At 51.2% G+C, this 15,854-nt stretch overlaps 1 protein-coding gene across 1 annotated transcript in view; it reads left to right on the forward strand.

Annotated features, from left to right (window-relative positions):
* MLLT1 (MLLT1 super elongation complex subunit) overlaps positions 1-15,482 on the forward strand; it is a 33,690-nt gene extending 18,208 nt beyond the window's left edge. The window contains exons 6-12 of the mRNA XM_036399342.2: positions 926-1,471; positions 6,133-6,220; positions 7,465-7,576; positions 9,044-9,143; positions 9,451-9,522; positions 10,811-10,882; positions 11,643-15,482. Coding sequence (XP_036255235.1) covers positions 926-1,471; positions 6,133-6,220; positions 7,465-7,576; positions 9,044-9,143; positions 9,451-9,522; positions 10,811-10,882; positions 11,643-11,771 — 1,119 coding nt within the window. The 3' untranslated portion in view covers positions 11,772-15,482. The remainder of the gene's footprint in view (positions 1-925; positions 1,472-6,132; positions 6,221-7,464; positions 7,577-9,043; positions 9,144-9,450; positions 9,523-10,810; positions 10,883-11,642) is intronic.
* The last annotated feature ends 372 nt before the right edge of the window (positions 15,483-15,854 follow it).

Below are 15,854 nucleotides of genomic sequence, written 5' to 3' on the forward strand. Positions count from 1 at the left end.
AAAGGCAGATGAAATCCTCTCTGCTGGTTCTGCTTGTGTCCCTGATGCTGAGGGTGGGTTCTGGGGCTCTCTCACTGCCTGCCATGCCCTGCACCCCTTGGCAGGAAGGCTGAGTGGAGAGTCAGCCCTTCCCTGTCCTCAGGGCAGTGCTGGAGAGAACATCAAACACGCTTCACTGGGTGTTTGTGTCCAGCAGTAGCCAGGGCCTGAGACTTCCAAAGAACCTCAAGTTTTTTCTTTTTTTCCCTTATGTACTGAAGCTATTTTTGTATAGTCCTGCATGGGGGAAACAATCCCCAAGCAATGTGTTTTGGAGCAGATTACATGCACTGTATCAGCCTGAACAGTCACAGGTATTAACAACAATTCATTTCCCAGTGTAATTCAATTCTGATAGCCACGTTCTTCAGGGCCCTGAACACTCTGGCACTTCAGTTCTGCCTTCTGATGTTATGAAACAGAATGAAGATGACTTACCTGTTAGTGGCTGATTTAATTTTGGTCAGGAATTAAACCCTGGAAAATACAGCAGAGAAATAAAGGGCTCTGAGATGAGCTCTGGTGAAAATTGCCAGTTGCTAAAGAGACAACATTCTCCTGCTTCCGTTCCTCCAGGGTGCCCTGAGAGCTGCATCTGTGTTTGCATTCAGGTTAAACCTGAATTAAACATCTGGAGATGTTTCTAGACCTTTGACAGAGCCTGGAAAGAAGCAGAACATGTTTCATCCTTTCCTAAATGTTGAAGTGCTCACTGCCAGTTTGTGTGCAGCAGCTTGAGGGAAATGGGGATGTTTACCTGGGCATGTGGGGGTGGATTTCTGCACAGAACAAACATTGCCATGTGATTTATGGGGATGTGTTTTATCATTCTGTGCAGAGCTGCAGTTTCATACCCAGCTTGCATGTTTCTGTTGCTGAATTTTAGGATGCAAACAAGGAAAGTAGCAAAGCATCCAAGCCACATAAAGTAACCAAGGAGCACAGGGAGAGGCCAAGGAAAGACTCTGAGAGCAAAAACTCCTCCAAAGACCTTGAGAGAGAACAGAACAAGCCTTTGAAGGACTCCTCCAGAAAACCAACTGAGAACAAACTGCCTAAGGAGGAGAAGGCACCTCCAAAAGCTGCTTTCAAGGAACCAAAACTGGCCGTGAAGGAGACCAAACTGGAGAACACCTCTCCCAAGGGGGGGCCACAGCCGGAGTTAAAGTCTTCCAGCAAGAGGCCCTCCAATGTGGAGTCACCAAAGCCTAGTGCCAAAAAACAAAAAAAGAGTAGCTCCAAAGGGGTAAAGAATATCCTGGGGACATCTCCCAGAACCTCGTCTTCCTCATATCCAGAGAAGAAACAAACCAAGGAGAAGATGAATGCCAAAGTGGAAAAGGTAAAATCTGAGAGCGAGGCCAAGGAGATCAAAAAGCCTGTGGAAATGGAAGAGTCAAACTCAGAGGATGAAACTTCTTTCAAGTCAGAGGTGAGTTGGGATTTATTCTTTACCAGAGTGTGGAAGGATGGTGTTAAATCCCTGCCTGGAAAAAATGTTAAAAATAATCTCTCAGAGAAGATAGAGCAGCAGATTGGTAAATGCTTAGGCTGGGTTGCCTCTCAAATAAAATTCTTCTTTGAAACTCCAGTCAATATGAAATGTTGTTCCTCCTGTGTGGTTTAGCTCCTGTTTCAGATACAGATTTACTGAGATTTATCTGCAGGCAGTCAGCTGAAAGTCAGAGTTTAAGGTTATGGTCCCTCATTGATCCCTTGCAGTGACATCTACAGAGCCACAAGAGATACAGGGACACTTTCTGCCTGCTCATGATGGCAGTGTTTTAGAATGGGATCTTACTCCAGAAAAGAAGGAAACCATCTCAGTTTTGGTAATGAAAAAAACCTGGTATTAAAATGTAAATAAAGCCCCTCTTCCTGCCGTGGCCTGTAAGAAATGTGCCATTGGCTGAAGCTCAAAATACAACCACATGCCACTAAATCTAAATAAGTTGTGTTGTGAAACATAAAACAAATTGTGTTCTTGTACTACTATTTTTAAAAGCTGTCTAAATATTTTTTCCTTTTTACAACTGAGAACATTCCTCATCCTCTGTTTTCTAAAAAATGTTTTCCAAAAGAAGGCAAAAAAATGCAAGAAGGAACAGACAAATCCAAACTCTTGCTACTTCTCACTTGTATATTTGTTAAAAAGGAGCCATATATCTTGTAATAGGGTTCACAGGATAATGTCATGGGAATTCTGGAACTGGTTCCTCCTGACCACTTTAAGAAAGGTTTATTTTATTAAGATGAATTTTCTAGGGACAGTTTGTATTATGATTTCATCAGCACTGTGATACAAATATTGCTGTGTTTATCTGGAAGGGTTTTTCCTGCAGGACTCCCAGTAGAGGAGTTTATTGGGCAGTGTTAATTCCACTCTGCAGAGAAGTCCCATCCCTGGCAGTGCCCCAGGCCAGGCTGGACGGGGCTGGGAGCAGCCTGGCACAGTGGGAGGTGTCCCTGCCATGGCAGGGCTGGCACTGGATGGGCTTTGGGGTCCTTCCCCACCCCAACCATTCTGGGATTTTCTGACTTCCCAGATGGATACATTTCCACATGGAGCATTAAGAAGAGGCGGTTCCTCTGTCCTTTCAGCCTTTTACCAAAGTGCAGCAGTGCTCAGCAAGCCCACATTGCAATTCCAGATGTACACCCCTGCCTGCACACCTGTGACTGTGCAGATCCCCGAGTGTCCTTCATTGTCCCTGAGGTGTCCCCATCCCCTCTGGTCCCAGCAGTGTGAGCTGGTGGTGCTGCCAGGCTGTCCTGGAACCACAGCCTGTGACAGTGGGGCTGAGCACCTGCCCCAGTGTGCCCTGCCCCAGTGTGTGCCCTGCCCCAGTGTGTGCCCAGCCCCGTTGTGCCCTGCCCCATTGTGTGCCCTTCCCCATTGTGTGCCCTGCCCCAGTGTGTCCCCTGCCCCGGTGTGTCCCCTGCCCCGGTGTGGCCCTGCTCCAGTGTGTGCCCAGCCCCGTTGTGCCCTTCCCCATTGTGTGCCCTTCCCCATTGTGTGCCCTGCCCCAGTGTGTGCCCTTCCCCAGTGTGTGCCCTGCCCCAGTGTGGCCATGCCCCATTGTGTGCCCTGCCCCATTGTGTGCCCTTCCCCATTGTGTGCCCTGCCCCAGTGTGTGCCCTTCCCCATTGTGGCCCTGCCCCAGTGTGTGCCCTTCCCCAGTGTGTGCCCTGCCCCAGTGTGGCCCTGCCCCAATGTGGCCCTGCCCCAGTGTGTGCCCTGCCCCATTGTTTCCTGCCCCATTGTTTCCTGCCCCCTTGTCCTGCCCCACTGTCCTGCCCCATTGTGTCCCCTGCCCCAGTGTGGCCCTGCCCCAGTGTGGCCCTGCCCCGTTGTCCCCTGCCCCGTTGTCCCCTGCCCCATTGTCCAGCCCCATTGTCCCCTGCCCCATTGTCCTGCCCCAGTGTCCTCGCTGGCCCAGCCCCTGCTGGCTGCTGGGGACAGTGTGTGTGACAGACAGGGAGTGGTGGCAGAGGCTCCTGTGGAACCCGAGCCCCAGGCACAGCTGCAGAGTGCGCTGGCAGCAGCCCCAGGCTCTGATCCTCTGCACCCTGGGGGCTGTCCCTGTCCCCAGCGCTGGCTCCTGGCTCCTGCCCCAGGGTTTCTGCTGGCGCTGCCCCGTGCGGCCGGTGGGAGCCACATCGCTCAAGTGAGGGAGCAGCTGGGGGTGGAGCAGGGTTTGGGCTGGAAACTCCTCAGTCGGCTCTGCTGCTGCAGCCAGGGCATTGTGCAACAGCTCCGGGCTGCAGCTCCACGCTGCCTCCCAGCTGCCATCTCTGCAGAGGAGCAGCCCTGCTCAGAGGGGGACACTGCAGAGCTTCTCCTGCTCTTTCAGCTCCTTGGCCTTTATTCTTTTGGGGTTTTTTAACTTCTTTTTTTTTTTTTCCTTCCCCCACCAAGTGCAGTTCCCTGAACTGGCCTCATGCTTGGCTGCCTCAGTGCTGACAAAAGGGGGAGGCAGGGGTGGGAGGCAGTGTTGCTTTTTGCTTTGGTCACATCCCAGTGACAGTCACTGAGTGTGTCCATCTGCATCCTCCTCTCAAAGAGCTGATGGCCTTAATGGCAAAAGGAGAGATTGGTTATCTCCAACAGCTGCTGCTTAGCTCCTGTTAAGTTAATTTTAAGGGATTTTTAAGGAATTTTAAGGGAGGACCTGCAGATTACCAGGAATGAGGGATGTAGGATTGGAGCTCTGGATCAGATGCAAGAGCTGTGCTCAATTAGCTTGAAAATACTGATAAAATCCCACCATGGGTTGGGTTGGAAGGGACCTTAACTATAATTCAGTGCCACCCCTGCCATGGCAGGGACACCTCCCACTGTCCCAGGCTGCTCCCAGCCCTGTCCAGCCTGGCCTGGGCACTGCCAGGGCTCCTCTGCACACCCTGTTCTCTCTGTTCTCCACTTCCATGCTGGAATCTCCCTAAACAGCCAGGGCTGGTGCAGTGTGCCAGTAGACCTGATATTGGAACTGTTAAATGATTCTTCTTTGCTCCTGAACCCTTCCCAAGGGTTCTAATACCATTTTTGACCCATTTCCCCCCCTTCTTACAGTGAGATAATGAAAATCTTGCCAATATTTGGTTGACAGTGTGGCCAGCAGTCCCAGGGCAGGGATTGTGCCTCTTTGTGCCTGTCTCAAGATTTTTATAGTATTAACCCTTCCTGTGTCAAATGATTTATCAGTGGCTATGTGTGATTCTTCAGCATCAGGAGTAGTAAGTGGATTCCTAGGAACAAAAGAGCGAAACTGAAATGCTGATTTCCAGGGAATTACTTTTAAAAAGACAAGATATTACAGTACTTTGAGAATCTTTAAACTAGAACCCGTGTGAGTAGCAAAAAACCCCATTTTAGGGGATTTAGGAGCTGCTTGGGGGCAGAGGGAGTTGCTGTGGCCTCTTCTGCCCTCTGGCGGTTCCCAAGGGTATTGCAGTGATTGCTGCCAGTATCGGATTTGTGATTAAAATTTCCCAATTTTACCTAAAATTCCTTCCTGGCTGCTGAACCAGTAGTTCATTAACTCTTCACTCACTCCTACTGCACAGGATCCTCCTGTTGTTTCTGCCAAGTGCTGGCACACAAGTTGGGTCACAAGGGTTGAGTTGGTCTCTGTTTTCACAGTTAAACAGAGCCAGTGGATCACTCAGGCTGGTGTAAACAGCTGGGTTTAGGATATAATAATAATTTAGAATTAATTTTGGAGTCATTGATCTAGTTGAGATAGACATCTCCATGCCTGTGAGGAAAAGGGTAGAGAACTGGGATTGTTCATTGGAGAAGTGTTGGAGTGACCTCATTGTGTCCTTCCAGTGCCTGAAGGAGCCTGCAGGAAAGATGCAGGGTTTTTTTTTTGTTGTTTTATTTATTTTTATATCCCTGTTTATAAGGGATGGAGGGACAGGAGCCAGGCAATGGCTCCCAGTGCCAGAGGGCAGGGCTGGATGGGATCTTGGCAATCAGGAATTGTTCCCTGGCAGGGTGGGCAGGCCCTGGCACAGGGTGCCCAGAGCAGCTGGGGCTGCCCCTGCATCCCTGGCAGTGCCCAAGGCCAGGCTGGGCAGGGCTGGGAGCAGCCTGGGACAGTGGTTTGAATTAAATAATCTTTAAAGTCTTTTCCAACCTAAATCCACTCCTTAACTCTGTGCTCCATGGTCAGTGATCAGTCTGAGGTTCAAGGGAACCTTGGTGGGTACAATAAATCCAATTTTTAAGAGGGTTTGGGTAGTTGTAGGTTCTGTGCTGCTCATCTGTCACACTCCAAAGTAAGGGCTTTAATTTAAATGTTTTTCAGGTGCTCCATATCATCATTTGGGGGGTTTGAACCTCGGGGTGTGGAGGGGTTTGATGTTGCTCCCAGGAGTGCTGAGCCATATCCTGCCAGACTTCCCTAAATGTTATTTTTATTCACCTCACATTTGGTTTTTTCTGTAACCCCAAGAACTGTACTCAGTGATGGGGGATGCTGCACAGTGCTCAGATGCTCCTGCCTCACATCGCTTTGTGCTCTGGCTTTCTGGATTGGAAAGATTAAGATTTTTTTTTCTTTTGTTTCCCTTTTATGGGGGGTTAAGTCTGTCCAGTCCAGCCCTTCCAACTCCAGCTCCAGCTCCGACTCCAGCTCTGACTCTGATTTCGAGCCATCTCAGAACCACAGTCAAGGTGTGTTGCAAGAACAGTTTGTTAAAACCTTCCTTGTGTAACCTTAAAATGCTCAGGAGAATTCAATGTGCTTTTCCAGCACTATAATAATACAGTTTCTTGCATGCAGCCATGTGTTGGAGTTGTGATGCTTCAGCAAGAAAAGGCAATAATGTTGTAACATCATGGACAAGTATTTTTCTTCTTTTGGCAGCTAATTTATGAGTAGGGAATCCCTCTGGATTTGATTCTTTCCCTTTTGGCTTTGGCTTCTGCCTCAGTTTATAAATGTCTTGCTGCTGCCTGATCTGTAGAATCACCAGAACAGTTCTCCTCCAATCTCATCTATGTTTTATTAAAAATTATAAATGTGCCATTCATCACTTTGCCAGTGTGTAACAGCTCCTTCCTCAGATCCCTCCACTGATAACCCAGGGAGGGAAACTGGCAACACAGTAAATGTTCCAAGTGCAGCAAATACTGTGCTGCTCCTGTCTCCAGTGACATTTAAATCAACCCCACAGGCATGAAAAATGTCCTTTTGTTCTCCTTTGGGAGGGGAGGGAGCTGTAAAGTTTGTCAGCTCTGCTTCAGCTGCCTGCACAGGGTGTCCTTTGCCAGTCCCATGTCACAGGGCTCAGGGTGGGGCTGGGTTTGGCTGGGCTGGGTTTGGCTGAGTGGGGCTGTGGTGGGTTTGGCTGTGGTGGGGCTGGGCTGGGTTTGGCTGGGCTGGGTTTGGCTGAGTGGGGCTGGGCTGGGTTTGGCTGGGTGGATCTGGGCTGGGTTTGGCTGTGCTGGGGCTGTGGTGGGTTTGGCTGGGCTGGGTTTGGCTGGGTGGATCTGGGCTGGGTTTGGCTGGGCTGGGTTTGGCTGGGCTGGGGCTGGGCTGGGTTTGGCTGGGTATATCTGGGCTGGGTTTGGCTGTGGTGGGTTGGGCTGGGCTGGGTTTGGCTGGGCTGGGTTTGGCTGTGGTGGATCTGGGCTGGGTTTGGCTGTGATGGGTTGGGCTGGGCTGGGTTTGGCTGGGTGGATCTGGGCTGGGTTGGGCTGGGCTGGGGCTGTGATGGGTTTGGCTGGGTGGATCTGGGCTGGGTTTGGCTGAGCTGGGGCTGTGGTGGGTTGGGCTGGGCTGGGTTTGGCTGGGTGGATCTGGGCTGGGTTTGGCTGGGCTGGGTTTGGCTGTGGTGGGTTGGGCTGGGCTGGGTTTGGCTGGGTGGATCTGCACTGGCTCTGCCCTGGTGCTGAATTCCTGTCCTTGTGCCCAGGCCCCCTGCGCTCCATGGTGGAGGATCTGCAGTCCGAGGAGTCGGATGATGACGACAGCTCCTCGGGAGAGGAGGCAGCAGTCAAAGCAAACCCTGTCAGCCGGGATTCCAGGTGGTAACAAATCCACAGCAGGGGCTGCTGGGTTGCTTTTTACCCTCTGCATTTCAGGCTGCTCTCCATTTGCAGGGAGGAATCAAAGGGCAGATGTGTGGGGTCATCAGCACAGAGGTGGTGGGTGATGGTGTTCACAGGGCTCTGAGGATGAGGGCAGAGATGAGGATCTGACTCCATGTTTCAGAAGGCTGATTTATTATTTTATGATATATATTACATTAAAGCTATACTAAAAGAATAGAAGAAAGGATTTCATCAGAAGGCCAGCTGAGAATAGAATAGGAAGGAATGATAACAAAGGTTTGTGGCTCTGCTCTCTGTCTGAGCCAGCTGGGCTGTGATTTTCTATTAATTGCAAACAACCAACACGAGACCAATCCCAGGTGCACCTGTTGCATTCCACAGCAGCAGATAATCATTGGTTACATTGTGTTCCTGAGGCCTCTCAGCTTCTCAGGAGAAAAAGCCCTAAGGAAAGGATTTTCCATCAAAGATGTCTGTGACAGTGGTGGCAGCAGGGTTGGCTCCAGAGCACAAAGAGGAGAAGGCACTGGGAGGTGCTGAGCAGAGCTGGCAGGTGTCAGTGACTGAGCCCCCTCAAGCAGTCACTAACTGTGACCCTCAGATCTCTGCAGAGCTGCTGGAGTGTGACACCTTTGATCTGCAGAGCTTGGGCATCTGTGGGGCCAGGCAGAGTGTGCTGCTCTGGGGCTGACAGGGCTCAGGAGTCACTCTCTGCCCTCCCTGTGTTGGCTGCTCCACTCTCTGCACTCAGTGACAGCTCTTTCCTGCTCCACACCCTGGAAAGAGTTGAACTTCACCTTCTTCCCTCAGGAAATGCTGTTACTGCCCAAACCTGGAGTCTCAGTGAATATTTGAACCCAAATGCTTGGCCCAGAGAGCAGCTGCACATTGGAAATTCTGGTGGTGGTTACCAAAACAAAGAAATATCCATTATTGCACTTGTCATCATCAAGGAAACAATAACAGAGGGAATTTGAAGGGTATTTTTGTAGACCTTTAGGGGATAACCAGTGTAGTTCACCACAGGCAGAATACCTGTCATATCTGTAGGGCCAAAAGAGAATGAGAATAAATAGGAAATCTCAGAGGTTACACCAGCAGCAACACAAAATCCTTTTTGTGCCTGTAGAAGTATCAGTGAGCCTCTCATGCAGGTGCTTTGTGACACTGGGAGGAATTCCTGAACAGCTGCTGTTTGTGAAATGAGGTGGTGCTTAGCTGTTCTAGGGGCCTTTTGAATGGCAGAGTTGAACTGCTGCTCTAACGTGGCACCTGAAGCTCCCTGGGGAAGAATGGCTCACTGGGGATTGCCAGCAGCCACTGCAGCAGTCTGTGCTACAGAAGAGAATTTCACTCAGCTCCGTGTGGCTCAGCTGGCAGCTGCTGCTGAGTTTGCTGCTGCTGCTGCTGCTCATTCTGTGCTGCTTGCTGGCTTTTCAGACTGAGCCTCAGTGACAGTGACAGTGACAACAGCGCCGACTCGTGCCCGCCCAGCCGGGAGCCACCTCCTGGGCAGAAGCTGCCCCCAGCAAACAACAAGGTGTGAAACCCCTGCTCACCTCCCCTGCTCTCCTGCTCCCCACTTCCCCTGCTCCCCACGTCCCCTGCTCCCCTCCTCCCCTGCTCCCCTGCTCCCCACCTCCCCTGCTCCCCTCCTCTCCTCCTCCCCTGCTCCCCTGCTCCCCCCCATCCCCTGCTCCCTGCCTTGGGAATTCTTCCTTGCACCCCATTTTCCCTGTTGCTGTCCTCAGCTGACAGGTGATTCCTCCCTTTCCAGCTCTCTGCTGTGACACCCCCATGTTTCCTGAGCTCATTTTGGTCCTGTTGTTGGTTTCTTTTGCCCTCAGGCATCTGGAAGGAAAAGCCCAGAGTCTTGTAACAAGCCAGAGAAGATCCTGAAGAAGGGAACGTATGACAAGGTGTGTCCTGTGGAGAGGGATCTTCCACGAGGGCCTGGAGGGACAGGACACAGGGAATGGCTTCCACTGAAAAAATGAAATTTAGATGGGATATGGGGCAGAAATTGTTCCCTGGCAGGGTGGGCAGGCCCTGAATCCCTGGAAATGTTCCTGACCAGGCTGGACAGGGCTTGGAGCAGCCTGGGACAGTGGGAGGTGTCCTTGCCATGGCAGGGGTGGCACTGGATGGGCTTTGAGGTCCCTTCCCACCCAAGCCACCCCAGGATTCTCTGATTAAGGAGCTGAGCTTCACAGGATGGTTGGGCCTCACTGTGCACAAAACCACCTGAATCAGCCCAGCCTGTTCATTGTTCTGTCTCAGCAGGGTAAAAGCTTGAGTTTAACAAAAACCAGATGTTGAAAGGACAGGTTTTGGAGAGTGACACTGCACAAATTGTGTACATTAAATAGCTGGAGCCCCAGGGGGTGTTCATAGGCAAAATGCTGAAATTGTTGTGTTTGTTTGCCCTCTGTCTGAACCAATGGCCTGGTCACTGCTGCAGTGCTGGGCCACTTCATTAAAAGGCAGTTTTATCTGGCTTTCATCTTCTAAATTAAAGATTATTTGATGCTCTGCTTTGCAGGTTTAGTTGGAACCTTTGTTTTTTCAATGAAATTCCCTCCTTCCTTGCCTCCAGGGAGGGCAGAGCAGTGTCCATTCTGTGATTCACTGATTCTGTGAATCAATTTTGTTGATACAGACCCGTTGCCTAAAAAAACCTAAAATTAAGAAAAAAACCAAACCACTCTTACCTAAGAACAATCAACATGTTGGGCCTGTGAGCAATCCTTCATTTCCTGTTGTGGTTTAGATAAAACCACCTGGGAATACAGTGCACTCCAAGAATTTTGCCTTACATAGATGCAGATCATTGCTCAGTAGATTGCTGGGTTTTGGTCCCTGATGCACATGATGTTTTCAGGTAATTTAGAGTTAATTAGGAGAACCCACTGATGAGGAGCTCACAGTGAGGGGTCACCAAGGTGAACTTCACCTCACTGAGATCCTTAAAGGCTCTGCCCAGTTCTTGGAGCTGGTTACAGGTGTGGCTGTCATTAAATCAAAACTAAAAGGCCTTCAGAGCACTTGTATTTAAGGGATGACCTCGGTGCCCCAGTACTTGAGAGGGAGGAGGAGGCAGTAAAAAAGTAGGGAAAACTTGAGAATGTCTGAAAGGACCTCAAATTCTTGTGATCCTCACTGGGGAGGTCCCTTTGGCAGCTCCATGTGTCCCTGTTTGTGTTTCAGGCCTACACGGATGAGCTGGTGGAGCTCCACAGGCGGCTCATGGCACTACGGGAGCGCAACGTGCTCCAGCAGGTACAGACCCTGCAGGCCCTGCTGGCCCTGGCATCTGGGGGTCCAGGGGCTCAGCCAGGCCCTTCCACAGAGCTTCTGCTTTGCTTTGAAAGCAAAAATACCCAGTGAAAAATAAAATCAGCTGTGCATGCAAGGTTTTTGTTGGAATTGGTGCAGGAGTGTGGTGTGGGCATCTTCCCTCTGCCATCCTGGTAGCAATCCCAAAGGTGGGATTTCCTGATCTGACTGACAGCTTGGTCTGACTGACAGCTTGGTCTGACTGACAGCTTGGTCTGACTGACAGCTTCCTCCTGGGGGGACGTGGAGGGACAGGGGCTGAGCTCTGCTCTGGGACAGGGACAGGAGCCCAGCAAGGGCTGGAGCTGGGCCAGGCCTTGGCATGGAGCTCAGGGCAAGGTTCTGCCCCCCGAGGCTGCTGGGCACTGCCCAGGCTCCCCAGGGAATGGTGCCAAGGCTGCCAGAGCTCCAGGAGCTGCCAGGGCTGCTCAGGGTGGGGTTCTTGGGGTGCCTGGGCAGGGATGGGGCTGCACTGATGGTCCCTGAGGATCCCTCCCAGCTCAGGATATTCTGTTATTTTATGATTAAAAGGAAACCTGCCCACACCAGTGTCCAGACTGAGCTGGTCAGGCAGGCAGGGGGAGCTGGTTTGCTTTTTTGGGAAGAGGATTCCCTTCCTGCTTTGAGCCCCTCCAAGGGATGGGAAAGCTTGGATGTGCTCTGTACCCTCTGTGCTGTACTTACCTCCATCCCCCTTCTCCAGATCGTGAATCTCATTGAGGAAACCGGGCATTTCAACGTCACCAACACAACCTTTGACTTTGACCTCTTCTCCCTGGATGAGACGACCGTCCGCAAGCTGCAGAGCTACCTGGAGGCCGTGGCCACATGACGCTGGGCCTGGCAAGCTGGCTCTGCTCTTCACCCAGACATCCCCTCCACTGGTACCAGGACACCACCCCATGGAACTAGGCCTTCTTATCCTCCTGCCTCACCCGAAGAAGCACTGCCTTAGAGAACAGCCATGCTCTAGGAATGCTCAGCCAGCTGCACTTTTCTTGTAGGCTTCAAACCAGCGCCCGCCTTGCTGAGCCTGTCCCCAGCCCTGGCTTTGTGGGCCAGGCCCCCAGCAGAGCAGGCGTGCTGCACTTAGGCTGCACAGCGCGACCTTTTTGGTTTCCCTTGGAGCAACTGTGTTTCAAGAGCACATTTTCCAGGCATCTCTGAGCTCTGAAGAAGCGTGGATGCTGTTCCCTTCCCCTGGACTCTGCCCCGTGGGTGACAGCGGCTTTGACAGAGCTGGCCGGGACACTGGGGACAACAGGAGGCTCCCTGGGCTCCTGCTGGTCTGCTGCAGAGGAGAGGGGCTGCATCCCAGCTCCATCCCAGCTGGGATCACCCACTGGTCTGGTGACCTGGCTCCCGGTGGGGACAGGACCCTCTGTGCTCGCTGAGGAGGCCTCTGGAACCTGCTGTCTCCTGCTGGGCTTTGGAGATGTCTTGTTTGTTGATCTGAGCTCCTAAACAAAGTCCCACTCCTTTCAGTCTGCTTTAACTGTAATAGGACTCCAAAACTGTAAGCTGTATATTTTATATATATATATATTATATATATGTATGTACTGTATGTATAAGAAGGGCCTAGTTGGGTCTTATGATCTTAAGGGTGTGTTTTTCTGTTGTTTTTTTATGGCTCTGGCAGGGGAAGGCGCTTAATAAGATTTGACTCGTTTGTTCAATGCCTCTTGTGGACAATTTGTAGTGTAAGGAAGCTGGACAGCAACCTCCAGGCATCCCATGCTCCAGAAGGGGCTCACCCGTGGTCTTTCCATTTGTCAGTGTTTGATAACTTTGCCAAAACATGTGATTGGTTTTGTTCTGTGTTCTCAAAGAGGAATCTCCTTACAGTGGCCCCTATAGTAGTGGCTGTACTTTGGGAAAACCAAAACAAGGGAGAGCTTCAGTCTTTGGGCACGCCTGGGAGATGCTGATGTAAAACACAAAGTGGGGTTGGGTTTGTTCCCTCCTCCCTCTCCCACCCCGCTGCCTGTGCAGGAAAAGGCACAAACAGAAACACTAATGCAGCCCTTCCCTGGATTTCTAGTTAAACTAGGATTGACCTCCAAGTGTTGGCCAGGTGGGCATGGGCAAATCCCAGCCCTCCCTCCAAGCTGTGTTACACTCCTGGTCCCTAAATTCAGTATTTGCCCAGGAATTGCTGGTTTCCCAAGGGCTGTGGGAAGCTTTTGCCAAATGGGGCACAGGCGGCGTGGGGGCCTCTCTGCTCAGGGAGGGCTGCACCCCTCCAGCTTTGCTGTCCCTTGTTTTGGGTTCCCCCTTTCTTTATCATGGAAATGTTGCAACTAATCAACTGAAGTGGCAATATGATGATAAGCTTGTTTGAGTTGGGTCATGTTGACCCGATTCCCATTAATTTTGTCCTTGTACCACCTTTCATGTGTCGTGTGTGTGTGTGTATATATATATATATATGTGTTGTATATATATATATATATATATGGAAGTTCAAGCTCATGCCGGGTGCAAACCCTGTCACGCCAGTGATCTCAGCTCTTTTCTTTCTTGCTGGACGATGCCAGGGCTGGATTGAAAGGCCAGAGAAGGTTCAGGGCAGGGAGCAGAGGGGGAGGTGGCAGCAGGACACCCACACTGGTCACAGCCTCGTGTCTCTGTGGGGCTGTGCCAGGGGGAGGCAGCTCTGTGCCCACACTGGGCACTCTGGGCTGGGGCTGGTGGCATTGTCCCATCCCCAGAGCAGCAGGGGTGGCCAGGACGAGCCCCAGCTCCACTGAGTGCTGCCCACTCCTCCCACAGCTCCAGTCCCAGCACTTCCAGACTGTCACAGCTCCAGAGCTGCCCCTCAAGGCCCTGGAGGTGCCACCCCCGTCCTGCCCCTGCCCCTGGCAGCACCCCATGGCCACAGCTCCCAGCACCTGCAGGAGGCTGTTCTGAGCCTGCCATGGCATCATCCTGTCCTGGAAGTGACTTTGTTGGTAAGTCTGCTGAGCATTGATAGGGATTTTGTTTGGTTTTTATAAGAAGTATTTTACACATGGATTTTTTTAGACTGTTTATAATCCCCCCTCCCCGAAAACCCCGAGGTAGGATTGTTCCCCCAGCAATAGTTCCTCTCCATTGTGTGCACATGCTGATTTGTTACTAAAAGGTTTTTGCAAGTACTTAGTTGTTCTACAGAGTTGATGTTTTTTGGGGTATGTGGTAGCGTGGGGAGCACAGGAGGGGTGACTGCAAACCAAGAATGGTCACATTTGGGCCTCATCTTGTGTCCCCTTGCAGTTCCCTGTGTAGATCCCCTCTAGGCTGGCTGAACGCTGTTCTGAACATGCCGTGTACAGGTTCTTGTGGATAAAGTGTTTGTTCTTGTGTCACTCTTGAGAGCATGGATGGATTATTGTACTCTAGGAAGGAGGGGGCAGTGCTGCTGTGGGCATTGCTTCAGGTCCTCGAGGATGTGTAGTAGCTTGCGTTGTTAAAAAAAGGAAGAAAAAAAAAAAAGAATCCCAAATTGACTTGTAGCCATAATGGTTTTTCCAAGGAAAATGGACAGGACTCTGTTCCTTTTTTCCCTGTTCCTTCGTGGTGCTGCTGCTGGCACAGGCAGGTGCTGGCAGCCCGAGGGCTTCCCGAGTTGCTGAGTTGGAATCGAGTTGGAGGTGGAATCAGGATTCGGCTCCTCCCTCCTGCAGGAGGCTCAGGAGCCTTTCCCTGGCTCCTGCTCTGCCCTGTGTTGAGCCTTGAGGCTTTGGTCACTGACATTACCATTAGAAAAGTTTCACCAAGAGAGGAGAGGAAGGCTGGCTTGGCAGCAAAGCCCGGCTTGAGGGAGCGAGGCTGGCTGAGGTCAGGCTGGATCCATGGAAGTGCAATGACTCTGCCACCCGTGGGATCGTGGGCTGCGGTGGGAGCATCAGAACGAGCCAAGCATTGATGCAACAATCCAGAAAGAGTTTTTTTGTCAGATCTTGGACCGTGTTTGATGGTGAGAGAGGTTGAAACGTCCCTCCCGGAGGGGCCTCGCCACGAGCAGAGCCCAGAGCGGCTCCAGTTCCAGTTTTCCATTGGGGATGTGCTGGAGCAGGCTCTGCTCACAGGAGGCTCCTCCCTGCTGGCCCAGGGGCTCTGGTGATGCTGAGACTCCCCTGGAGCACCTGGGACAGGTGAATCAGTGCTCAAAGGAGCCAGATGGGCGTTGTTGCTTTCCTGGGGCCGGGAATAGCCATCAAAAACTGACAAGATGAGTTTGCACTCCTAAAGAAAAATGTAAGTACTTCAACTTCTAGAGAATTTTTAATTGTATTTCTGCCTAGAGCCGAGGTATTAAATACCTCAGCACCTGAGGATTTTAAAAGTTGTGTTGGGAGAAAAGTTCTTCACTCAGCTGGAAGAAATGCAGCTGAGCCAAGACTTAACTGCAAGATTAAAAAGAAAAAACACAAAAAAACTCATGTTTGTAATACGTTACAGGATTGTTTGTCCTGAATTTTAAACTTTTTGTTAAATTTGTGGAACTATGGAGGAATTTTCTAGAAAAAGTGAAATAAAGTAAGATGGAAAAGTAAAACTTGGAAGTGTTTTTCAGTTGTTGTTTCCCCAGGGATGGCACTGGGGCTTTCCCACCACCCCTCATGGCACAGGTAACACCCTCAGGCCTGGGACAGGGAAAGCCAAGGAAAAGGGAATTGTTTTAAGCATGGGGTGACTCCAGTGCCCCTTAATCCATCAGAGCTTTGTCTGTTCAGGTGAGGGGGCCCTGCCCTTGGTGCAGGGCTTAGCCTGGGGCAGCTCCCGTGGGATTTGAGGTGTCCCCACTGCTCCCTTGTCACAAGGACAGAGCCCTGGCACGGGCTCAGCACAGATCAAGGGTGGCACCGTCCCCTCCCTTCCCCTGAGGGCCTGTCCCTGTCCTTGGCTGCCCAGGGAGCAGCTCCAGCCT

This window comes from Molothrus ater, chromosome 26, assembly GCF_012460135.2.
Source record: "Molothrus ater isolate BHLD 08-10-18 breed brown headed cowbird chromosome 26, BPBGC_Mater_1.1, whole genome shotgun sequence".
NCBI classification, from domain to species: domain Eukaryota; kingdom Metazoa; phylum Chordata; class Aves; order Passeriformes; family Icteridae; genus Molothrus; species Molothrus ater.